The sequence below is a fragment of the Pinus tabuliformis genome, chromosome Q (assembly GCF_031772625.1).
Source record: "Pinus tabuliformis cultivar Carrire ecotype Pingquan chromosome Q, CPIR1, whole genome shotgun sequence".
Taxonomy (NCBI): Eukaryota; Viridiplantae; Streptophyta; class Pinopsida; order Pinales; family Pinaceae; genus Pinus; species Pinus tabuliformis.
Window position 1 is genome coordinate 1,375,214,992 of NC_142296.1, and position 26,944 is coordinate 1,375,241,935.

The 26,944-nt window shown below is 42.0% G+C and overlaps 1 protein-coding gene across 2 annotated transcripts in view; it reads right to left on the reverse strand.

Moving 5' to 3' along the window:
• Positions 1–1,901: 1,901 nt before the first annotated feature.
• The window catches only part of LOC149225031 (C2 domain-containing protein / GRAM domain-containing protein), a 340,976-nt gene continuing 315,933 nt past the window's right edge, over positions 1,902–26,944 (reverse strand). For both annotated transcript variants that reach the window (XM_089386432.1, XM_089386431.1), the window contains exons 14-18: positions 3,282–3,428; positions 3,133–3,186; positions 2,914–2,977; positions 2,747–2,808; positions 1,902–2,662 (exon numbers count right to left, since the gene is read on the reverse strand). In XM_089386432.1, coding sequence (XP_089242558.1) covers positions 2,543–2,662; positions 2,747–2,808; positions 2,914–2,977; positions 3,133–3,186; positions 3,282–3,428 — 447 coding nt within the window. In that variant the 3' untranslated portion in view covers positions 1,902–2,542. The remainder of the gene's footprint in view (positions 2,663–2,746; positions 2,809–2,913; positions 2,978–3,132; positions 3,187–3,281; positions 3,429–26,944) is intronic.

Below are 26,944 nucleotides of genomic sequence, written 5' to 3' on the forward strand. Positions count from 1 at the left end.
AATCGAGCTGACTGATCTCTCTTGGTGTCTTGGTGTGTCTCCAACTGGCCCTCAAGCCTCCTCTTATACTTTTCCTGTTGATGATTCAACAGCCGAGATTAAGTCTCTAATCAACAGCTAAAATTAGATCTGGCTTGATCCTCGTTATTTAGAACTTTTTCACCCATATTATATTAATACATATTAATATTTTAATTTTCCTAAGTTTAGACTTAACGTCTCATTAAAAATCTTAATTATTTTAATCTCTCTCCATCTGGGTGGAATTTCTCCAAACGATTTCTGGGTCTTGGAGATCTCATGCGCCTTAGTCTCTCCACCAATTTTCATTGCTAAATCACATCCGATGCTATCAAAAATCAACAATTTTCGCAGCCCCTTTCTCCTTTAAGGGTACTCTAACACCTCCATGTGTCAAATAACTCAATTGCCTCGTGGTTTCACACCCACCAGCTTTGGTACAAAGTCCACACCTTGGGTTCCAAGCCCACAAATCACTTTTGTGGTGCTCCAACCTCCAAACCCCGAACCCTAGGGCTTGGTACCTCCCAAGCTACCATATCTCAACAGAGTCCATGAGTCTTTTTCCCTGCAAGTACTCTGTTGTGGCAAATATATAGGTAGCTTATAGTGTCATGCAACTTGTGGATTGATCATGAGGGTTTCCTGTATTTTGGCATGGGTGTTGTTTACCAAATTCATTTGAAATGATGCAAAGGCAATAAACATTGCTAGTTTAAAGAGGACAGGAGTCATATGTTGGTTGGGAGATTGAAGCTGAGAGGCTTTAGTTAATACCTTAGTTGCATGAAACGGGGAAACGGGTGTGAATTTCCGAAATGGGCACGGGTACGAAATGTGATCCCTCCAAATTTTGGAAATAGGGAAATGCGATATATATATATATATATATATATTAGAATTTAGGTCATTTAAGAAATGTTATGTGCAATCAAAAATCATACATGATACATTATAATTTATTACATTTAAAGTTTAAACATTATGACTAAATTTACATCACATTTACTCATGAATGATTGCATAATGAAAATAACAATATCGGAATATCCAAAATCAACCTTTATTATATATCCAAATCTCAAAATCAGCGTTTATTACATATATGATGCTGCAAGAACTATAAAGACAAAAGGCCACTGCTCTCTTCCTCTTTTCTCCTTTGATAAATGTGTCCGTTCCAAGAGAAACGACTTGCTCAATTGTGTGATGAGGGAATGAAACAGGAATCTTTTTATAACTTGAGAGAGGCATATAGAAGCATCCACAAGCTATTTTATTCACCCAATAAAAAAATAGAACTGAAAAAACAAAAAAATAAATAAAAGAAAAATCACAATATGAAGTGGAAACTCCGTCGTACGGCCTGGAAACTTGTTTCCGGCCATACTGGCCACATTTCCCCAGGCCAGAACTCGTTTCCAGGCCATATGGTACACGTTTCTGCGTTTCTGTTTCGTTTCCTGGCTGAAACAGACCGGGGGGCAATGTTTCCTGTAACATAGGTTAATACATTTTACATCTCCTATTTGAGTCATACAATAACAAGACAATATAAGGAAAATGTAAGTAAAGTCAAGGCCCTTTTGAAATATACCAGACACAACAAATTATAATGCTAGCAACTTCGGAAGTTACCAACACCTTGGCCAGCTGTGTCTTTTTTTACACAAATTTAAAGCTAGACAATAAAAAATGATTTAAAATCTTAAAATAAATTATAATTGAATTCCCTATCATAACAATGTGGTGGAATTTCGAGTAGCCAAATTGCAATATTTCAGGCTGGAGAATCTACAACTTAAAAGAAACCAATGCAAACCAAAACCTGTTGTGTACACACAAAATATCCTTCTCCTATCCATAGATACCTTTAAAGATCAACAGAAATAACCTGCTTTATTTGAAACAAGATCCACCTTTGCCAGATTAACTGTAGCATACAAATTTTGCACAACCAAGCAATTGAGTCTTGTTTGTGCTGCAATATCTGCAATATAAGCAAGACCTTTCATTGTGTAGCTCATGAACTGAATATCAATTTTCACTGTGGCTACTCAGTCTGAAAGTAGTTATTTTTCGAAAAGAATGATACATATCAATATTTCTTATTGAGAATATATTTCCTGTACAAAAGTGAAAGTCTTCTGAGCTGAGTCAGAACTCAACTGTGATGTCTAAAGCTCAAAAATTGAAATCCCTGTAGATGAAAGAGAAAATCTCATGCAGATTGCTCTATATATTTTAGATAAATGTACTTCAATTTAGAAGGCACATTATATCAGTTAATTACTATCCAGACCCCTTCCCTCGAAAAACTAGATACCAATACAATGCAATTATTAGTAAGCATGCATTTACAACAGGTTATACAACAAAAAGTTCATGCACAGAATTCAGCAGAAAAGGGTATAACTATATAAAAGGCAATTCCCTTTGGAGGTCGTCCACAACTGTGTGAAGGGAATGCTGCAATTTTCAATGGAAAACTGCAATGGAAACATCATACATGACCAGATGTTCATTCTGAATTGTTGTTTTTCTGCATTTCTTCATTATTTGCATCCATACTACCAACTTGCTTAGAGCTTTCCAAGTAATCACGAGCAACCTTCAACATCAGTTCAATGTCCTTTTTGTACTGTGAAGGCCACCAACTTGTGTGAGGAAAAATCTGACTAAAATTTCAACACAAAGCACAAATATGCACGTAACTAATACAAACCTCAGAGATTGCACCAGTCTTTATTTTAGACTGCATCCAACACCATTTTTTGAAATGTGCACCTGCCACATTTCCCTTAATGTTGGCTTTGAAAGAATTTCTAATAAAGTGAAAGGCTTAGTAACGAAATTAGAGCAAATAGTACATGACTGCAGAAAATTACATACCAACTTTAATATCAATAGTACAGGATGACTCAGATGTAGTCTCCAACTCCCATTTGGAATGAACCTTCATGTTATAAACAAACTAAATGAGAAAAATATGCAATCGAAATCAATTTTTTATACTAAAGCAAGAAAGAAAGCAATACTAACAGAACACTAAAAGATAACCCAATTAACCCAAAGTGAACATGGTGACACATTTTTAAGTACGCTATACACCTCAAAGTATGAGCCAAATGGCACATCGTGTGCCTGTTGCACTATCTCAAATACCTGAGAAGAAGATATCAAATAGTCATCAATCTATTCAAGGAGAGCTGAGATTATACAGGTCATCAGAGAGACCATACAGATAAAACTTCCCTTACCAACACACTTTTATTAGGGTTAAAAACTGAATGTTGCCACTCTGTCATAGCAGTATCTGGGGGGCACATAGGATTGTTGCATATTGATCTGAAGGATATCTCTCGAAGTAGTCCACTGTACTCATCAGCAACATGCCATTGCTCCAACTGTTTAAAAAAAGAGTTGACATTTTTTCAAATCCCAGGATAATCTACTTATTGAAATTGGTATGCTTACTTTTATAGACAACAGAAGAAAAATCCTTGCAAAAATGTAAACAGATATCTTTACTATACCATTTCCATTGTTAAGCTTGCAAGTGAAAGCTGAGATAGAAGATTGTTGTATGTTAATGGAATACAAACCAAAAGGTAAAAACTATATGTTCAAAGTTTCTACATATAAGTGTCTATAACATGTATCAGGATTGACTTCTATATCAAAGGAAGCAAAAGGAAGTTAGTGCTACCTATAAAAATTAGTTTTGAGGAGGCCAATCTGTAAATGTGAATGTAAAATAAAATTTAGAAGCATTAATAAAATACATAAAACAACAGGTTCTTCATCCTGTCTTTGAAACATTGGGATCATCACTTCCTCTTGGTTGCCCTGGAGTGTGATAATGAGCATAATAGCTAACTGAGGACTATTCTTTGGCCATGAGTACGATTGAGATTGTGGCTGCATCAATTGCTACCTTTCATCCTTGGATTATAATTTGTTTTAAATTCTCCATGCATGCCAATCTTCTACATTGTAACTTGTTCTTGTCTGAAGTCCATTGATATGATCACTTGGATGTCTTCAGTAAGGTACGTCGTCCTATACTACCTTGTAGTTTAGTTCAGGCTAATAATCTGTTCCATTCCAATCAATTCCCATTGGTAACTCATTGTCTTTGTTGTCCCCGGTGCATTTGTATTGTATCCAAAAGGATTCCACCCCAAAGTTGTGCTGTTATAGTCTCTATCAGCCCTTGGATATGGTACAAGCTCCCTTAAATTGACATTCACTTTCCTTGATCCACAGGTTCACATTTGCATCAAGTTGCTGTATTATTGATCCACTTCTCCATGCAGAATCAATGATGCATGCTCTTTCTTCCTTTGACTATTTAGTATTTACTGATTCGCCAGTACCAAGGATGTATCAAGCTCATCCTGCTCATATGCACTAGTATAACTTCATGCGGCCTTAATTCCAAGTGGAAAGAAATCTTCTTAATGGGCCATGCTCCAGACGTCATTATCAATGATGCATGCTCTTTCTTCCGTTGTCTGTTTACTGATTCCCCTGAAGTACCAAAGGTGTATCAAGCTCGTCCTGCTCATATGCACTAGAATATAACTTCATGCAGCTTTAATTCCAAATGGACAGTAATCTTCTTAATGGGCCATGCTCCAGACGTCAATATCAGGCTCCATGTTGGTGATTTCACAGTGCTTAATTTGTATACGAGCTCCCTCTCAAGTGATTAATGGATATATGAACTCCCTCTCTAGTGATTAATGGATATATGAGCTCCCTCTCACTTTCTTTTCAGTTTTCTTCTCATGATTGGGTTGACCTGCTCTCTATGTTGTGGCATTGCTTGCTCTCTTTGTTTTCCTCATTAGGGCTAGAATTTACTTCATTGTTAATAGTTAAACTATTCTAGGTTTACTCCCACTTTATTTGTTACTATGTCAACTTTTAAACTTTAGGCATGGGATGACCTAGACACTCTTTATTTTACTAATGTTGCTCTATTATATATTCCAACGGACCTATTTTGGTCATTAGTGAACATTAACATTATTTCATTTCATTAAAGTAAAGATTCCTGTACAAATGCTAGGATTATATTTCACAAATACAACTAGGTGACCTCACAGAGAAATTTCATTATGCATGGTTTTAGCCACAACCATCCAATATGCTTATAAAGATTTAGAATAGCATCTAGAAGAGAATCATAAGGGTTGACCTGCTCTATGTTGTGGCATTGTTTGCTCTTTTTGTTTTCCTCATTAGGGCTAGAATTTACCTCATTGTTAATAGTTAAACTATTCTAGGTTTACTCCCACTTTATTTGTTACTATGTCAACTTTTAAACTTTAGGCATGGGATGACCTAGACACTCTTTATTTTACTAATGTTGCTCTATTATATATTCCAACGGACCTATTTTGGTCATTAGTGAACATTAACATTATTTCATTTCATTAAAGTAAAGATTCCTGTACAAATGCTAGGATTATATTTCACAAATACAACTAGGTGACCTCATAGAGAAATTTCATTATGCATGGTTTTAGCCACAACCATCCAATATGTGCTTATAAAGATTTAGAATAGCATCTAGAAGAGAATCATAAGTTTCAAAAGATCTGAAAATAATAAGAATTTCATTTCAAATAAGTAGATAGATAAATAAATAGATTTTATTCTATGTTGCATAAGTTTCTAGAATGGAGAATGGTGAAAGGGGTGTCTAGAACGGCTAGAGCACATCCCCAATTTTTTGAGAGGATGACAGATTGGGGACATATATATATACCCCCCCCGCCCCCCCAAACAAAATTATTGTGTAATCCCCCCTTTCGCAGAGGATGGAGGGTTGCTCAACTGCCAACCACAATAGTTGTTGGTAACCTCAAGGGACTCGGATTTGAATCTATGATCTATGGCCTTCCCATTGGCAACATGCCTTCAGTGGATTGTTCAGCTGATTGAGAAACCCTCAAGACTAACAACACTTATATATATATATATATATTCACAAATATAAGTCTATATATTCCACATGAGGGATATACATATTCTATCTATTACATCAAAGCTTAGGATAAGGATTGGGAGACTTGATTTTGGTAAGGTAGATGTGATAAAAAAACAATTCAAAAAATAGTTTAAGTTGATATTTTTGCAGTAAGCTAGTTCTATATCACCATTCATTTTTTTTGTGAGTTCAAGTCGATACCAATTTCATGAATAGCCATAATGAGAGTGCACAGAATCTACCTAAAGCCAAATGACACTGAGATCTTATTAGATTCTTGATAAGTCGGGGTCAGCAAAGCTGTAGGGCATAGACCATACATCCAAATAAGATCTTTACAAACTCATTTACAAACTCGAGACTTCTGTTGATTTGGGGTAGCATCAGATGTGCTCTAACCATGAAAATTGGTGGAGAGTCTAAAGCACATGAGATCTCCAAGCCCAGAAATGATTTGGGCAGATTCTACCCGGTTATGGAGATATTAAAATAATTAATATTTTTAATGGAGTTCCTAAGTCTAAACTTAGGAAAAATAAAATATTAATGGGTATTAATATAAAAATGGGTTAGAAGGTTCCAAATGACATGGATCAAGCCAAATCTAATCTTAGCCATTGATTAGAGATGTAATCTCAGCCGTTGAAGGACCAACAAGAAAAGTATAAGAGGAGGCTTGAGGGTCAGTTGGAGAACACACCAGAGTGATCAGTGATTCGATTTTCTAGAACGCGGTTTGCTAAGAGAAATCGAATCAGTGATCAGTTGCAGCGAGGGGTAGTGAGTACGAGACAGAGAGGCAAAGATAGTGACGGAAGATCAATGCAGAGGTAGACGCAGAAGCTAGAGGGAGCCACATAGAGGCTAGCAGAGACAACACAAAGGCCAGGAGGGTCTGCGTCATCCACGCAGAGGTTGTAGGAGTGACGCAGAGAGCCAGAGAGGCTGCGCAGAGCCTTAAAGCGTTGACGTAGGGGGTTTTCAGGCTGACGCAGTGCTTGAGTGGTGTTGGAGAGGGTTTCGCGGGGCAGACTTTCTAAATATCTTCTTCCGAATAGAGAGGTAATATTGCCGAATTATTTTCTTTGTCATGTGAGTCGGTTTGGCACCCAATTGTACTCAGAAAGACTGCATAATAAAATAACCCTCAAAATTGCTGCATTGGTTTTCCCAAGTTGGGTTTTTCTGGGGACAATTTGTCCAAAAATAACGGTGTCACTTGTGTGTTTGCTATTTCTTTCAGCTGTTGATCTGTAGATGGTTGAGACTGTATTGTGTTTATTTCAATATTTATATGATTAAATAACTTGTTCGTAATTAACAAGTAGGAGAAATAAACCAGAGAATACAGATAAAATTTCTAATGGGTAATACTTAGAAATTTTAACATGGTATCAAAGCATGGTTGCAGATCACAAGAGAGTTGAAGCAGAGCATTTGCAGCAGAAACAATTGTCCCGAGTGACAAAAGTTGTTCCTTGCAAAAAGCGGTAGAGAAGGGTTGACGCAGAGGGATTGCATCATTAGTTCGAGCCAGAGAGAGGCCAACGCAGAAGCTGGAGAGGGCAGAAAAGGCTCACGAAGATCCATGCAGAGACCAAGAGGGTTGACATAGTTGGCTAGGGGAGCATTTCAGCTAGTGTCGGGATTGCGCAGAGCCTAGAGGCTCAGTCCTCCAGTTACTGGGGCATAGGAAGCTATGGGCAGATTGCAGGGAGTGAAGCTGGGGGGGTGTTGTTGCTGCCAAGACAGAATAGTACCTAACGGGGCAAAACCAAGGTAGAGGGAGCTGCTACCTAGGTGGATTTCTAGCCAAGGAATCCAGATCAGTGTTGCAAATGCATAGGAGATCGAAGAGGTGTGACTCGATGGTTGGCAGATGGATTTCCAGGAGGGAAATCGAGACTCAGAGAGAGTCTAGCAAAGAACTTCCAGACAGGAAGTAGAGACTCAGAAGGAGTCGAAGAAAGAACTTCCAGAGAGAAGTAGAGACTTGGAGGAGTAAAAAAGAAGAGCAGAGAGATGGCCATGAATGGACTGAGGGATTAGGATAGGCTGGACGGGGCGTCCAACTTTGTGGTTTGGAAGGTCAGGATCCTGTCCATTCTAGATAGACATCGCATCAAGGCCTTCGCCTTGAGAATAGTGGCTATCCCAGTTGACCCAACTGACAATGAAAAGTACGAGGAAGAAATGCATTATCCTTAATGGGGTTAAGGATCATGTGGTCCAGCTTATTACCGAGAAGGAAATGGAAAAGGAAATGCGGGACACCTTGAAGACATTGTATCAACACACTTTCATGTAGAGGAAGATGTTACTTGAGAATTAGCTATGGTCATACCAGATGCAGAAGGGGGAGCAGATATATCACTTCCTCGGTAGACTAAAGGAGATCTGGGACCAACTGACCTCCCTAGGGGCCACGCTGGATCAGGAGTTGATAGTGAGGACCGCTCTAAACACAGTCTCCGAGGAGTGGGAGAGATTCGTCCAGAATATTCTGGGCAAAGTGAATCTTCCAGATTGGGAAGAATTGTGGGCGTCTCTTCGCCAAGAAGAGATCAGACAGCTGTCCAAGACAGGAAGTAGCAACAAAGGAGTCAGGATCAAGAAAGAGGAGGAAGAGGATGCAACTCTGGCATCTGCGGGAAGCAGGAGAAGAGGAAGAAAAAGGACCTCTCCAAGATAAAGTGCTTCAACTGCGAAAACCGGGGCATTATGCGAACCAATGTCTGAGGAAGAAGAATAAGGGAGAGGCGTTTAACTCCAAGGCAGCGCTAGCGAACGCAGAAAAGGAGGTAGAAGAGGATGACAATTGTGCCATGAGTGCTCATGTACCTCTAGAGAAGAGGTGGGGAGACATCGAGCTGTAGTCAGGAGGACTACAGGCGATGAGGGGCAGGATCCTTGAGGTAACCAAACTCTTGGATTATACCTGGCTACAGGAGCCCCAAAGTGAGAGTATAGGATGGCGGATGTCGGTAGAAACAAATGCAGATGAAGCGACAGAGAGTGCTAGAAGTGCAGAAGTCCCTGGCAGCGCAGAGAGGCTTGCAGCAGTGCGAGAGGCACAAATGAGGTTGCAACAGTGCAGGATGGCAGCGGTGCGAGAGGCGCGAAGTTGTTGCAGCAGCGCAGAGGCAGTAGAGGGAGCACAGTATAGCGGCAGAGAGAGCTTCAACATCGGGAGTGTTTCTAGCCTGGCATGAATGTCAGTAGTTGGGTGGATCAGTTATTTACTTCTCAGAAACTGAATTGCAGTGCAGTGGCAATAGCATGATGCAGCATGATGAGAGGGGGTTGCAGTGCAGATGTAGTGTTGGGAGAAAGGACCAGCAGCAGCACAGATGCAGAGAGAGTTGTTGTACGGATGTAGCAATTGCAGTGGCTAAGCCATGGGCAGCAGTATAAGATGTAGTAGTGCAGAGGATGTTGGGCGGGGAGGCCTAGCATCAACACAGGTACGGTGCCGTATAATTAGAGTGATGCTCAGTGTGGAGTATTACTAGAGCACAGTCCTCGCTAAGAGGGAGTGTTGATTTGGGGTAGCATCGGATGTGCTTTAGCCATGAAAATTGGTGGAAAGGCTAAAGCACACGAGATCTCCGAGACCCAGAAATGGTTTGGGCAAATTCTACCCGGTTAAGGAGATATTAAAATAATTAATATTTTTAATGGAGTTCCTAAGCCTAAACTTAAGAAATATAAAATATTAATGGGTATTAATATAAAACTGGGTTAGAAGGTTCCAAATGACATGGATCAAGCCAAATCTACTATTAGCCGTTGATTAGAGATGTAATCTCGGCCGTTGAAGGACCAACAAGAAAAGTATAAGAGGAGGCTTGAGGGTCAGTTGGAGAACACACCAGAGTGATTAGTCATTCAATTTTCTAGAGCGCGGTTTGCTAAGAGAAATTGAATCAGTGATCAGTTGCTGCGAAGGGCAGTGAGTACGGGACAGAGAGGCAGAGATAGTGCCAAAAGACCAGCGCATAGGCAGACGTAGAAGCCAGAGGGAGCCACGCAGAGGCTAGCAGAGACAGTGCAAAGGCCAGGAGGGCCTGCGTCATCCACACAGAGGCTGCAAGAGTGATGCAGAGAGCCAAAGAGGTTAAGCAGAGCGTCAGAGAGCTGACGCAGGGGGGTTTCAGGTTGACGCAAAGGCCAGGAGGGCTGACGCAGTGCTTCAATTGTGCTGGAGAGGGTTTCGTGGGGCAGACTTTCCGAATATCTACTTCCGAATAGAGAGGTATTATTGTCGAATTATTTTCTCTGTCGGGTGAGCCGGTTTGGCACCCATTTGTACTAAAAAAGAATGCATAATAAAATAATCTTTAGAATTGTTGCACCAGTTTTTCCAAGTTGGGTTTTTCTGGGGACGAGTTGTCCAAAAATAATGGTGTCACTTATGTGTTTGCTATTTCTTTCAGCTGTTGATCTGTAGATGGTTGAGAATGTATTGTGTTTATTTCAGTATTTATATGATATAACTTGTTCGTAATTAACAAGTAGGAGAAATAAACTAGAGAATACAGATAAAATTTCTAATAGGTAATACTTAGAAATTTCAACAACTTCGATACATTAGAATAATTTTTTTTGATGTGCTCAGACCAGACTCGCTGCAAAGCACAAAGCATACACCAAGCTTTCTGTACAGACTCTTACACTCACCTTGTTTCCCCCCTTTCTCCAACAAGAGTGGGTTTATTCAAAGCTTTCTTATCGAATAAACTCTTAAATGAATACTTGCAGATGTTGAAAAATGTAACAAGTGTCGGTCTTCATAATGTAATAAAATGTAATTTTTATCATTGATTATATTCATTATTATTATTTTATTTCTAGTCAACGCATGTTCTTCATGCCTATTTTATACCTTGTCTTGTAGGGTTTTCCTTTACAAGGCTTGCTAGATTTTGTGGTAACAATGCTGTTGATTAAATGCCAATCACAAACCCACATACATATTATAATCTAATGAAATGCCAGAATCTCATTGATCCCAAAATCCTAAAAATTGTTAACTTTGATTAATTTTGAATGGAGTATGAAATTCTATTTTCTCCATATGAAGTTCGATGAGGTTGGAACCACTCTCAAACATCCTGAGTCATTTCATGGCAATGTTAAAAGTTTAAGTAAAAGGATGATTATCTCTCATTTTCATCCTTTTACTTTAAGAACTTAACATTACCATGAGGGAGCATGTAAGAAGCACCTAGGGAGCATCAAGGGAACACCTTGGGAGTGTCAGAGAAGCATGGTTCCTCACATAAAAGTTCAAAAAGCGTCCCGCTCCTCTCCCACCAGCCCCCTAAAAAAAAAAGCTCATGGACTGTGAGAGTGGTTTCCAGAACTGTGGAAAAATCATGGCTTGGAATCATCACGGTTCCAAAAGTCCAAGAATGGTGAATTTTTGGCAGAACCGTGCTTCTTCTCAAGGTTCCCCTACAGATCTATTCTTGATGCAAATCCGCCTCTTGAACCGAGGGGGGGGGAGATGTTTCCTACAACATTGCACCTAATAGTGTCATATATTAGCCAATCTTGAGTCCTACCTAGGGATGTAAAACTATTACATGATCAAAACCCCAAATTTAGAAGGGAAGCCCCATATGAACTTCCCCTTGATTAACAAGCTTGGTTCACTTAGACGTACTATTAATTAATTGTAGCTAATGGTGAGAATGCAACATTGGACATTGTGTGTGATTAGCAAGGGGTGTCCGTCATGGGTTGGGCAACTTAACTAGGGCCCAGGTCCACTAGAGTAGCATTATGACACCCTACAGGTGAAGCGTTGACAACCATGGGACTCCTATTACTTGCAGAGCATCATCATGGGCACCTATAACACCCCAACAATCTACGCTTTGCCCCACATTATTCATGAGATGATGCACTTGGACTAGCATTCCCCCAGCCAGCTTAGTAGTCTGGTAGTTGATTTCAAGTCCAAATGAGGTTTGTCTGACCCCTTGAGACATGGGAGGGCTAGCACTATTCTCTGAGCCCTCAACATTGGAGCAAAACCATTCTATTCTTTCACTAGGAGACCCATGAGACCCATTTTGTGCCCCAAACACAAAACTGGGGTCCACAATATGACTTGCATAGAGATTTAGGTGCCAACCCCTAGATTTGGATTTTTGGAGCCCTCTAAACTTGACTTGGCACTGGAGGAGCCCAACTGTCATGTCCCTTCCTGAATTATTTTGGAGCAATATTAATTTCTACATTTTGGAGGTGATGGGGGCCCATTTGATTTTATTAGGAGGCTAGACTTAGGAGAAGTTATTTCGATGTGGTTAAGTATACGTGGGGCCCACCCATACTAGGGGAATACGCATTCCCTAGTTCGATTTGCATGGAGGGGAAATCGATGGTTAGAGGAGGGACCCATGATGGAGGGAAAAGTGCTCCACAAAATATATATAAGAAAGGCAACTCTCGTCATTTGGATATCTTATCTTTTAACATATTGAACTCAAGCTTAGTTGCTCGAGCTGCTTAGCTGGGTCACTGTGCTGTTTAGCACATGAGTGTCTCTAAGCGAAGATCTCAACCCTTGCTTTGGTGGACTTCGAGTACCAGCCCTAGAAAGGAGTTCTTCTTCATCTCAGTTCATAACAACAGCAAGGAGAAGAGTTACAACAACTGTAAGTCAAGTACCAGCAGCAGGGGGAGTAACAACAACGCAAAATTGCGCAATCACAACGTGAGGCACTACGAGAAGTTGGGGAGACAGGAGCATCCTTCATCATTTTCAGGAATATAGAGGGAAGCTATAGACAAGAGGGCCATCCTACACGCAACTCTCATTTCATCACACGCAGGACTGCGTCATCTCCTCCATGATTGCGCAGTCATTGGAGTGGGACTCTTTGGGGTAGCACCATTCGAGGGAGTTTGGAGCTGGGAGGCTAAGGGAGATCATTTGGAGGGCCATATGAGGAGGATTGCTGAAGTTGGGAGAGGAGAGATTGATAAGATCAGTCACAACAACAAAATTCGAAATTGGAGGAGGGCCAAGCTGTGAAGGGTCAATTTTTCAAGGTTGGAACCAAGGGAAACCCTTTTTGAGTTTGGGGCAAGGATCACACTCCTAATTTTATAGAATTTTCTGAGTAGATCTAAGGGGTCAAACAGGGGTCCCAAATCAGCCAGCAACTAGAGGAGCTAAGGGGAATTTGGGCCAAAATTCTGAGATCAACATTTGGCCAATTCCTTCGTGGGTTATTCTGGGTATTTGGTGGAGAGGCCGGGGTTAATTTCCCGTACTATTCTGAGCACCTGAGGTGTGGTTTTCAGCAACATCTTTGTAGTGGACAACACCATTTCACAAGGGCAACATATGGCATCATTGCAATAGTTATTTGTGCCATCTGGGCTTGACATATTACCACTTGGGCTTGATCACGCTTGCCATTGAGGCAAGCCCAGGTGAACCACTTCCACATTATTGTACTCTTCTCCTAGATTATAATAAAATGGCTCAGCTGTTGGTTATTCCTGGACTTTTTATGGGTGTGCACTGAATGTTTCAACTTTATGGTGTCGTTTTTATTGTTTGCTTTGCATAGCACTATTTTTCCTAGTTTGGAACATTAAAGTGGTATCAAAGCATGATCTTGGCCTAGCTGTGGGAAATTAGCTACAAGATCATGGAAGATTTGGGTATGAGTGCATAATGACGGGTGAAACAAGAGACAAACCCATGGCTTAAGGGAAATTGTTAAAATTTGCAACTATGGCCAAACTCCATGTGGGTCATCTTATTAATGGAAGCTAATATTTTTCTTGGATCCCTCTCATCGATAGATGTAGGATTGATCTAAAGATCATCCGATTTTGATAAGTATTCATGGAGATATGAATTTATTTGTGTTATGGGACAATTCGTCAAGGTCGGCCAACAACCAAATAAACCCCACTTGTGTTCAACATTTTAGTATAAATAGAGGTGGTCTTCAAGTCATTTCATCACACTTGGGATCTCTTCCTCTCTACCTGTCTTTGGGTTTTAGTAGGAGGAGAGATCCTAAGGGATAATGTTGCCCTAATCTAGAGGGCAGACGCTGGAACTGTAGGGAATCGCTTGCACAACTGGAGGGTAGAAGCTGGAATTGCTGGGAACAATTGGCATTGTCGGGAAAGCTGACGCAGAGGGTCGCTGTTGGAATTTTCGAAACAGACAGGAAAGCTGACGCAGAGGGCAGAAGCCGGAACTGCCGTGAACAACTGGAATTGTCGGGAACTGCCAAAACAGTCGGGAAAGCTGACGCAGAGGGCGGAAGCTGGAACTGCTAGGAAAGCTGACGCAGAAGGCAGAAGCTGCAATTACCGGGAAAGCTGACGCAGAGGGCAAAAAAGGCTGACGCGGTCCCTAGAGGCTGACGCTGGGGTTTTTTGTGGAGCAGATTTGAGCTAAGGAGCTACCAGAGTGTTTATTCGGGGCTTCAAACTAATATTGGGACAACAACATGATACTTAGTGCAGCAAGCATGTATTGGTACAACGAGCATGCAAGGGACAACTAGCATGCAACAACAAGCATGCTAGGTACAACAAGCAAGCAAGGTGTAGCCAGTGACATAGGTTAGTATGGCAACATGGTGCAACAATGGCACATAATGCAGTATAGTGATGGGTATAATCATGATTAATGAAGCATGATGAGATGCAGCATAGTGATGATGGGTGCAGCATGGTGCATCACGGTGAGGTGTAGCATGATGATGAAACGCAACACAACGATAGGTGAAGGAGTTACCTTGGTGAATCAGTTGAAGCAACATGTCTTCAACTGATCTCATGTATCATCTTCTTAGAGATGATCTATGCTCTTATCTAGATAAGTCAAAGTGTTGACTTTTGTTGTAAACGTATTATCTCTCTCTCTCTCTCCTGAACTATTGAAGAACATATAAGAAGAATTGATCAAGGGTTTCCCCACATTGGGGTTTGTCCCTTGCTAGTGCCACATATTGTGTTCTCTTATCTTGGCTTGTCTTCTGCGATTTATGTTTATGTTCTATCTGCAGTTTACTTTAATGCTGGTGTGATTGCTAATTTGGAAAAGATATTGAGCTAACTGTGAAAATTGAAATAAACTGCTCTAAGCATAGAACATACCTAAAATTAACATGGAATTAGAGCTGAGGTGAAGACAATAACGAAGCAAGAGTGAAAGAGCAATCACTAAACACAGTTGGGAAAGGACAAAAGGATCAGTGGATTCCTCATCCCTCTTCAAATTCACTGAGAGTGAAGTTGAAGTAGAGAATATTATCAGAATGGCACAGTGGAAGTTTCTGATGGCCTACCTAAAGATCACTTCATTGGGAAGTCCGGATCTAAGGGTGGAAGGAAAGGTAGATGCCTTGGTTGCAATAAGTTCAGCCATTATGCGAAGGAGTGCCCGAATGGCAGAGACACATCTCTTGATGAAGATAACAATCATTCCAAGGACATCTTCAATGATCAAAGGAATGACAAGTATCGCAGGTCATCAAGGAAATGGCCGACTCTTCAAAGAAAGCAAGGAACCCCAGGTCTGAAGAATCAAATGTTGTTTTTGATAAGATAAAGAAGCGTTATCTTGTATTGGCCCTCTCCTTTAGATTCTTTGGGAATCTGGCTTATTGATTGTAGTGCTTCAAGGCACTTCATCGGATAGAAGGGTGCACTCTCTAATTTGGTAGAGATGGAAACAATCGTGGGATTATACTTGGAGCCGATGCCACCTATCCCAGAAAGGGTGTAGGGAATGTTACCCCTCAATTGAATGAGGGTAACTCAATTCATTTACAAAATCTCTTTTATGTACTTGATCGCAAGAAGAACTTGGTGTCCATTTCGGCAATGGAAGTCAAAGGTTACAAGGTGACAATCATCGATGGAAAGGTACATGTCTGACAATAGAATTTTCAAAGATGTTTTTGAGTTCAGGGTTGTATCAAGTTGCAAGAAGTCCACTAGGGACCATGTCCATTGACACATAGCACCGGATGTCTGTGAGTCAGATGGTGACAGGGATCCTTGAACTCAAAAATAGCATGAAAGTACATGTTTGAGATGTACCGAAGGAAAATCTTACAAGGGGACCATTCCCCTCATGTAGCAGGTCCACAGGTTTGGAACAACCCGAGGGGTTTGAGATTCATGATTAGGAATCCCACGTATGCAGGTGGAAGAAAGCCCTCTATGGCTTGAAGCAAAACTCCCCAGGTGTAGTATGAGAGGATTGATAGCTGTCAGATGAAGCTAAGATTCACTAAGAGTGAAGCCGATCCAAACCATTGTTTGAAGGTTGTGGATGATAGACCTCTCATACTAGCACCTTCTGAGGATGACCTATTTCAAACAGGTGCATACCCTCTCACTTGCAGAAGTAAGAGGGAGTTGGATTCCGGATGTGGAATGGTAAACTGCAAGCCCGTGGCTACCTCGAGGATCTTAACTTGTAGAAGTTATGTGGTGATGATGCCGGACCAGATTTGGGAAATGCCTCTGAGTTTCATAAACTCATTTGCATTGATGTTCTTGGTGAACTTCCGTTCGGACATATGTTTTGCAATTAGCATGGTGAGCTCATATTTGGTTGAGCCTCACTGGATTGGTGCCAAGGATCTTCTGAGATATCTTCGGGGCACAATATCTCATGGATTGAGATACACTGCTGGAAATATGAAGCTGCATGATTATTCGAATGCTGACTGGGCAGGGAATGTGGAAGATCACTAGAGCACTTCTCAGCGTTGGCTCTCTTTGGGTTCAGCTTCGATATCATGGATGAGCAGGGAAGCAGAAGTCAGTGGCTATAAGCATCGCTGAGACCAAATACATAGCTACGAGTATGATCTCGTATGGAGCTGCCTAGTTGTGGAAGCTCTTCAGTGAGCTGTTTGTACATATGATGAATACCATCGTGATCCTCTGTGACAACCAAGGGGGGATTCAATTGTTGAGGAATTCCGTATTCGATGATTGCTCCAGCAGATAGACATCAGATACTACCTTATTTGGGATACGGTAAGTTGATGAGCGAGGAGGCTCCATCACATTGAGACTGATGTACAGGTCGCAGACATTTTGTCAAAGCCCCGGGGAAAGGTCAAATTCTTGACTTTTCGAGAACGAGTTCATGTCGTTCAGAGAACCTCTTATGAGGGTCATGTATGATGAACACATTGAGTTATGAGAGCTCCAGGGGGGCACAGGGTACTTCTTGGAGCGACATACGACCACAGGGCGATTCACCCTCCCCTGGTGGTGCACTATGTACAGGGTGGTAGGTTCAACCTTCCCTTGTGATATCCCATGGCAACTGTGGAACAGGATGATTAGTTCTCTTGTGGGCTGGGATGATTAGTTCTCCCATGGCAATTGTGGAACAGGATGATTAGTTCTCCCATGGCAACTGTGAAACAGGATGATTAGTTCTCTTGTGGGATGGGATGATTAGTTCTCCCATGGCAACTACGAGACATGTGTTGAAATTTGGTACCGGAGGACAGGTGGTTCCCTAAGGCTTTGATCTTTGGCCCAGGGAAAAGTGTCCAAAGAATTTAATTTTTCTCCTAAAGTGACTTTATAATTTTATAAAGTTAAATCTAATTTAAAAGTGATTTTAAGTGATAAAGTTACTAAGTCTAATTTTAAAGTGACTTTTATAAAGTCAATGAAAAATTAGAAAGGAAAAGTGATTTTGGAAATAAATGATTAAGTGGGTCTTTATTAAAGTGGGGTGAATTAAAAAATAAAAAGTGAGATTTAAATGAGCATTTAATCTCAGCCTTAGATCTCAATCTATTTCAGCCATTGGATTTAGGGATCACCCAAAAGTCACTTGGATCACCCAAAAGCAGTGTTCCATGAGGACTCGCCCCCCCCCCTAGGGGTCTAGTTTCCTCACTCCCCCGCGCTTTGGGGACTTGGGGACGAGTAGGGGACGTTTCCCCACGCTCCCAAAATGGAGGAAACTCGGGGGGGCGTGCCAGGGAAACGTTTCCCTTCCCTGAGGGGACGTTTCCCCACGCTCCCAAAAAAATGGCCTTGCTTATAGTTTATGATTTAATAGACCTAAAGTGGTACAAAGCTACTCATGTTCTGTATGGGGATAATGTCTTGTGCTGTCTTTTGGTTTCAACAAGCATTATTTTAGAGGGTCAGTATCATGGAAATTTGCTGGACCATATAGCACGTATATGAATTTTCCCTTTTAAAACTTCTCCTTTTTTTCTCAAGTGATGGCTGGATTACAGTGGGGAGATAACTAGAGTGATAGGCAAAGAATATGAGACATTCAGTTTGCGTTTTTAATTCGCATGACATTTGACATACAAACTATGGAAGCAACACCTATGTCATGTGGGAAATAATTGGGTGTACTATAGACTAACATGCGTTTACTGCAAGCATGACAAAATACTATGGGCAACAAGAAATCTCAGGAACTGTCGTTATATATGAATTTATACAGTTACAAAATTTACACAGAGCACAGTGGCTGAGCTTGAATTCTCAGGTCTGAAAATTATTTTCACCCCTGAAATACACTGCTAGTTTGAAGTTTGAACTGCATGGCATTGCTCTAATAAGGTAGACAAATTATCCATGCCATCGTTGGTCACCCAAGTTGGTTCGCAGATGGTCATCCTGCAGTCAATGTCATTTGATAGTAAACTGTCAGAAACTCTTTCACGTGATCTTCTCATCTCTCCTGGAACTAAAACTCTTCTTTCAGCATATGGTGTATTGTCTATATTATATACAATATAACAAACTTTCTAGCTGTTGGATCCAATACAGCTGGACAACCCATTGTAGTTTCCCCTTCTACTGCCAATGCAGTGTTCCTGATCTGTTCATTGACCTTTTCACAGAATTCAGTGGCTACCTTATCAAGCTGAAGCTCTCCCTTTGTCTGACCAAAATCTAAATTAGAATTTGACCAAGCTGAATAAGAATTTTAAATTTATTATTTTATATGATATATTAAATTTGGATAATGTCAAATGATATTCATATCAATGATCATGCTTTGCAGCTTTTCAATTCAAACCAAATTGTCATAGTGGACTCAATTAATAAATTATATTTTATATTTATAAATTTTTAAGACCCTGACGCTCCCCCACATTTCCTAAAAAATGGTAGGGAGCTTTTGCATAGGCCGCTCCCGCGCCCCCTCGCTCCCTCGCCCCCTTGTCCCGGAACCTTGGTGGAACATTGCCCAAAAGTCACTTGGGGTTAGATTAAAGGAGGAAAAGGAGGAAAAGGTCATTCATTCTTTCATGAGCAGATTGGGAGAAGGAGAGCAAGAGAACAAGAGAGATTTCTGAGCAGGGAGGAGAAGGAGATAGCAGCTTGGCACACATTCCAAGGCAACATTTGAGCAGATTTGTACAACTGGTTCATCACACAGTGAAAGGCAGATTTTGGCACGATTTTCGAGGAGTGGTTTACACAAAAATAGAGTAGTTTGCTGATTTTTCTGCACGCAAAACGAGGGCCATACAATGCATTTATTGCAGTCCGTACAATGCATTTAATGCTGGCCGTACAATAGCATTTAATGCTGAAAGTTGGCACGAAAATTGAGGAGGCCGTACAGCATTTATTGCTGTCCTGTTTGCTGTAATTTCCAGTTTGCTGTGAGGCATGGGAAAATAGATAAGTTGTAAATTTGCTTGCTGATTTTTTTGCTGAATATTTCTCACTGTGAAAAAGGCAATTTTCAGAAATAAAAAGGAGCTCTCGAACTGGTTTTCCCCAAGAGTTGTAGGAGGTTTTTCCAGGGTCAAGTTGACCAAAAATCTCAGTGTTTAAATGTGTTTTAATGGCTGTTTATTACTGCTGATTTTTATTTCTGCAATTTCCAGCGTTCTGTAAAATTTCCAGAATTTGTGTTTTCAGCAATATTTATTTTTTCAGCTTGTTAAATGTATGGTTATGGGAAAGTGCATTTAACTACATGGGAGAAATAAGGTGAAACTGAAAACTGGGGTGGGAAAACATAAATTTCTACATGGTATCAGAGCTTGAGTGCTGAAGGACAGTTTGGGACAGCAAAAGGAAAAAATTACAGCTGCTGATTTTTTCATAAACAACAGTTTTATCTTTACTACAGCAGTGCTATTTTTCAGTTTTAGGACAACAGGATGTCATTGGGATTGAGGGTGGAGGATAGGTTGGATGGGCATACAAATTACAGCGTTTGGAAGGAGAGAATGCAGAGTATCTTTGAGGAGGCAGAAGTCTGGGATATCATGGTGCATACCACACAGAACCCTGTTGTTGTGCCTACTGATGCTACTCAGTTGACAGCTTATAATAAAAATAACAACAAGGGTAAGAGGCTGATTCTAGACGGAATCAAAGACCATTGCATTCCTCATGTGAGAGGAAAGAACAATGCCCATGAGATGTGGACAACATTGTCCAATCTCTACCGGAGTACCAATGAGAACCGGAAGATGGTCCTGAAGGAGAAGCTGAAAAACATTAAGATGGGTAATGATAGTGCAGCTGGATATCTCACAAAGATTACTAATGTGAGAGATGAGTTGGCAGCGATTGGAGAGGCCATTCCACCCACTGAGTTGATGCGGATTGCAGTGAATGGTCTCCCTCGTTCATGGTTGAACTTTGCTAATGGGGTTTGTGCACGTGAGACCTTTCCCACATGGGAGAGGTTTTGGGATGATTGCATTCAGACAAAGATCAAGAAAGGTCAGCTTGGGGCAGCCAAGCCAGTTGAGCAGGATGAGGATGTAGCACTGGTGGCAGGAGGCAAGAAAGGCAAAGGGAAGAAGCAGGCTTCCACAAGCAGTGGTGGGGGCAAAGGCAAAGGTAAAGGTAAACAGGGGAACGCACAGAAGGACTATTCCGAGGTGAAGTGTTGGAATTGTCAAAAGATGGGACACTATGCAGTTGTGTGTCCGGAGAAGAAGAAGAAGGGGAAGAACCAGGATGTGGCAGCTTCAGCAGAGATTGAGGACTTTGCAGGTCGTTTTGACCGGGAGTTTGCGTTCACTACGTGTGAGTCCTCTAGTGCAGGATCACTTGCCACATAAGTTCAGAGGGAGCATGCTTTTCCCTCGATTAGTGGAGCATCTTCAGGTATCTGGTATGTGGACAGTGGGGCTTCACGTCACATGACAGGAGTCCGTGAGTACTTCTCAGAGCTTTCACAGAGTGGCACTGATATAGAGGTAGTACTCGGTGATGACAGAGTTGTTAGAGCAGTCGGGGTGGGGACACTAACATTTCAGAGGGAATCCAAACCTCCCTTGAAAGTGTTAGATGTTCTTTATGTGCCAAGGATGAGGAAGAACCGCATATCCGTCTCAGCTTTGGAGGACAGAGGATATGAGGTACTGTTCAGGGGAGGACAGGTGTTGATGTATCCTAGGGGCACTCCAGCTAATTCAGCTAGAGTGATAGGTGTACGCCATGCAAAGGTGTACAAGTTTGCATTCTAGCCCCTTTTGGCATTGAGCAGTAGTACCGACAGCAGAGCTAGCAGTTCTGAGCTGTGTGAGATTTGGCACTGCAGGATGGGACATATGTATCATGGAGCCTTGAGGACATTGCAGGAGATCACTACAGGTGTGCCAGATTTCAGTACTGATCACTTTGATACTTGCAGACGTTGTGCGATGGTCAAGTTTGCCAAATCCCCTTTTCCCAGCAGTGACAACAGAGCGACTGGGATACTTGATTTGATTCATTCTGATGTGAGCGGTCGGATGTCTCATGTTTCCTTGAGTGGATATGAGTACTATGTTTTATTCATTAATGATCACTCCAGGAGGACCTGGATTTATTTTTTGAAGACCAAGAGTGAGGTCTTCAAGCGGTTTCAGGAGTTCAGAGCTCTTGTGGAGGCACAGACAGGACGAAAGATCAAGTCCCTGAGGTCGGACAATGGAGGAGAGTACACCCTTGGAGAGTTTGCTGACTATTGTGCGGAGGCAGGCATTAGGAGGGAGTTCACTGTTCCTTACAACCCCCAGCAGAACGGGGTTGCGGAGAGGAAGAACATATCCATCATAGGGGCTGTCAAAGCCATGTTACATGATCAGGGGTTGCCATTGTTCTTGTGGGCAGAGGCCTGCAACACAGCTGTTTACTTGCAGAACAAGAGTCCGCATTGTGCCTTGGGGCACATGATTCCGAAGGAAGCTTTCTCTGGGAAGAAGCCTGATATTGGTCATCTTCATATCTTTGGATGCATTACATACTCCTATATACCCAAAGGAGAAGAGGACCAAACTAGAGTCCACCGTAGAGAAGGGTATCTTTGTGGGCTACAGTGAGACCTCAAAGGCCTTTCGGATTTACATTCCTGCACAAAGGAGAGTTGTTGTCAGACGGGATGTGAAGTTCGAGGAGGACAGGGCTTTCAGGAGGTCACGGGAGTTAGAGTATCTAGATCAGCCAGACCCTCAGCAGCAGTTGAGTCAGTTGCAGGGATCCAGTGGGCAGAGATCAGGAGGATCGGGAGGATCAGGAGGTACATCTATGAGGATGTCAGGTCCGTCAGTGAGCGGTGGCTCGCCGAGCCAGAGGGGTGGTGCTCCGGGCAGCATGCAGAGCAGTTCACTAGGGAGTCCACTGATGGACAGTTCACACGGTACCTCAGCTTCTACAGGTTCAGGTGTAGGCAGGAGGACAGCAGACAAACAGTCAGGAGTTCAGGTTACTGATGGTGATGAGGAGGAGTTTCATTCTCCTATGGGAGAAGCATGCTCAGGGAAGAGGAAGCCCAAGTGGCTTCAGGACACCTTGAGAGATGCCTCATTTGTTGCTGAGCCGAAGAGGCCGGTCAGAGAGAGTAGACCACCTGAGAGGTTTTGTAGCTATATGGCGATGGTTACTAGCATTCTTGACTCTGAGCCTTCTAGCTATGAGGAGGCAGCTAGCCAGCAGGTCTGGAGAGAGGCCATGGAGGAGGAGTATTCTTCTATCATGAAGAATGATGTTTGGGAGGTGGTGCCGAGGTCTGAGGGCAAATCCATGGTTACTTCCAGATGGCTTTACAAGGTAAAGCATGCTGCAGATGGTAGCATTGAGAAATTCAAAGCGAGGTTTGTGGCTAGAGGGTTCTCCCAAGTAGAGGGAGTTGATTATGAGGAGACCTTCGCTCCCGTGGCTCAATATACTTCGATCTGCTCCATTATATCGATAGCAACAGAGATGGGTTGGAAGATCCACCAGATGGATGTGAAGACCGCATTTCTCAATGGCTTCATACAGGAGGAGGTGTACATTGAGCAGCCACAGGGCTTTGAGGTGCATGGGAAGGAGTCCCATGTGTGCAGACTGAAGAAGGCCCTTTATGGCCTGAAGCAAGCTCCTAGAGCTTGTTACTCCAAGATAGATACATACTTGCAAGGGATGGGTTTCACAAAGAGTGAGGCAGATCCGAACCTTTACTTTATTGTGATAGGTGAGGAGCCTCTCATTCTGGTGCTGTATGTGGATGACTTGGTCATTACAGGTGCAGAGAGACTCATAGAGCACTGCAAGAGAGATCTTGCGACGAAGTTTGAGATGAAGGACATCGGCTTGATGCATTACTTTTTGGGTTTGGAGGTGTGGCAGGAGGAGGGGCATTTCTTCCTGGGGCAGGGGAAGTATATTGTGGACATCCTTAGTAGATTCCACATGGAGGATTGTAGACCCATGTCGACACCGATGATCACCAACTGGAAGAAGCTTCATGCTTCGGATTCCGAGTTGGTGGATCCCACATTGTATAGGCAGCTGATTGGTTCCTTGATGTATTTGGTCAACACTAGACGAGATATCTGTTTTGCAGTCAACACGATGAGTCAGTTTATGTGTGAGCCTAGGAAGGTTCACTAGGTGGCTGCAAAACACATTTTGCGGTACTTGCAGGGGACAGTGGATTATGGTCTGGACTACAGGCAGGGAGATGGAGTGAGATTGGCAGGATACACTGATTCTGATTGGGCAGGTTGTGCTTCTGATAGGAAGAGCACTTCAGGGTGTTGTTTTGGGTTGGGTTCAGCAGTAGTGTCATGGTTAAGCCGGAAGCAGCAGTCAATAGCACTGAGTTCAGCGGAAGCAGAGTATATGGCAGCCAGTCTAGCTAGTTGTGAGGCTATCTGGCTTCGCAAAATGTTGTTTGGCTTATTTGGTCAGCCGTTGAGACCTTCAGTGATTTACTGTGATAATCAGAGTTGCATTAAACTCACGGAGAATCCAGTATTTCATGACAGGTCAAACCGTCAAAGCATATCGGAATCAGATATCATTTCATCAGAGACTATGTTCAGAAGGGAGCTGTGAAGCTTGAGTATATTTCCACTGATGAGCAGGTTGCAGATATTCTTACCAAAGCCTTACCACGGGGCAAGCATGTCTACTTCAGAGACAAGATGGGTGTGGTGAGGAACACCTTCCTCGGTAAGAGGGAGTGTTGAAATTTGGTACCGGAGGACAGGTGGTTTCCTAAGGCTTTGATCTTTGGCCTAGGGAAAAGTGTCCAAAAGAATTTAGTTTTTCTCCTAAAGTGACTTTATAATTTTATAAAGTTAAATCTAATTTAAAAGTGACTTTTATAAAGTCAATGAAAAATTAGAAAGGAAAAGTGACTTTGGAAATAAATGACTAAGTGGGTCTTTATTAAAGTGGGGTGAATTAAAAAATAAAAAGTGAGATTTAAATGAGCATTTAATCTCAGCCTTAGATCTCAATTTATTTCAGCCATTGGATTTAGGGATCACCCAAAAGTCACTTGGATCACCCAAAAGTCACTTGGGGTTAGATTAAAGGAGGAAAATGAGGAAAAGGTCATTCATTCTTTCATGAGCAGATTGGGAGAAGGAGAGCAAGAAAGAAAGAGAGATTTCTAAGCAGGGAGGAGGAGACAGCAGCTTGGCACACATTCCAAGGCAGCAGTTGAGCAGATTTGTACAGCTGGTTCAGCACATAGTGAAAGGCAGATTTTGGCACGATTTTTGAGGAGTGGTTTGCACAAAAATCGAGGAGCAATTTGCTGATTTTTCTGCACACAAAACGAGGGCCATACAATGCATTTATTGCAGTTCGTACAACGCATTTAATGCTGGTCGTACAAAAGCATTTAATGCTAAAAGTGGGCACAAAAATTGAGGAGGCCGTACAGCATTTATCGTTGTCATGTTTGCTGTAATTTCCAGTTTGCTGTGAAGCATGGGAAAAGAGATAAGTTGTAAATTTACTTGCTGATTTTTTGCTGAATATTTCTCACTGTGAAAAAGGCAATTTTCAGAAATAAAGAAGAGCTCTCGAACTGGTTTTCCTCAAGAGTTGTAAGAGGTTTTTCCAGGGTCAAGTTGACCAAAAATCTCAGTGTTTAAATGTGTTTTAATGGCTGTTTATTACTTCTGATTTTTATTTCTGCAATTCCCAGCATTCTGTAAAATTTCCATAATTTGTGTTTTCAGCAATATTTATTTTTTCAGCTTGTTAAATGTATGGTTATGGGAAAGGGCATTTAACTACATGGGAGAAATAAGGTGAAACTGAAAACCGGGGTGGGAAAACGGAAATTTCTACAACAGGATGATTCGTTCTCCTGTAGACAGGATGATTAGTTCTACTGTCAAGGCATCCTACCCATGCAATCTAGGATTCATGGGAAGTACCTCTCATGTGATCAATGAGCAGGGAAATAGGGTTAGGGACCATAGTAGTACTATCGATGGACGCATCGTTGTATCTATCGTACTCCCTATGCTAGGATAACCTCTAGAAATTGATCTGGGATCAGTATGAGTGGTTTGAGACACTCTCTTGTGATATTGATCCGGGATCAATAAAACTGACTCCAGGTCAGTTCGAGTCAGTAGAGAATGGTATGAGACATTCTCGATCAATTCTTCTTCTTCATGGTCCAATAAAGCAGAGCAGAACTCAATAAAGCAAAGCAAAGCAGAGCCCAGCAGAGCAGAGCAGTACAGGGCACTGATGACAGAGATAGTACAGTCGGACATATGGATTAGCAGATGGAGTTCCCCTAGTGTAGAGGGAGGGTTAAAATTGACAACTATGGCCAAACTCCATGTGGGTCATCTTATTAATGGAAGCTGATATTTTTCTTGGATCCCTCTCATCGAGAGGTGTAGGATTGATCTAAAGATCATCCGATTCCGATAAGTATTCATGGAGATATGAATTTATTTGTGTTATGGGACAATTCGTCAAGGTCGGCCAGGAACCAAATAAACCCCACTTGTGCTCAACGTTTTAGTATAAATAGAGGTGGCTTTCAAGTCATTTCAACACACTTGGGATCTCTTCCTCTCCAATTGTCTTTGGGTTTTAGTAGGAGGAGAGATCCTAAGGGATAACACTACCCTAATCTTGAAGGCAGAAGATGGAACTGTCGGGAATTGTTGGAACAGCCGGAGGGCATAAGCCGGAACTACCAGAAACAGTGGGCACTGCCAGGAAAGTTGATGCAAAGGGCAGCTGTTGAAACTGCCGGGAACAGCCGGAACTGCCGGGAACTGCCAGAACAACCAGGAATGCTAACGCAAAGGGCAGAAGTTGGAACTGCCGGGAACAACTGGAACTGTCATAACAGTCGAGAAAGCTGAAGCAGAGGGCAGAAGCCGGAACTACCGGGAAAGCTGACGCTGAGGGCAAGAGCCGGAACTACTGGGAAAGCTAATGGAGAGGGCAAAAAAGGCTGATGCAGTCCCTAGAGGCTGACACTGGGGTTTTTCGTGGGGCAAATTGGGGCTAAGGAGCTGCCAGAGTGTTTATCCGGGGTTTCAGCCGAAGCATCTGTCTTCGAAGGAGAGCAGCATGCAAGGAACAACTAACTAACATTGGGATAATTGTATGGTACTTAGCAGCAAATACACCAAGCATGCAATGTTACAACAAGCA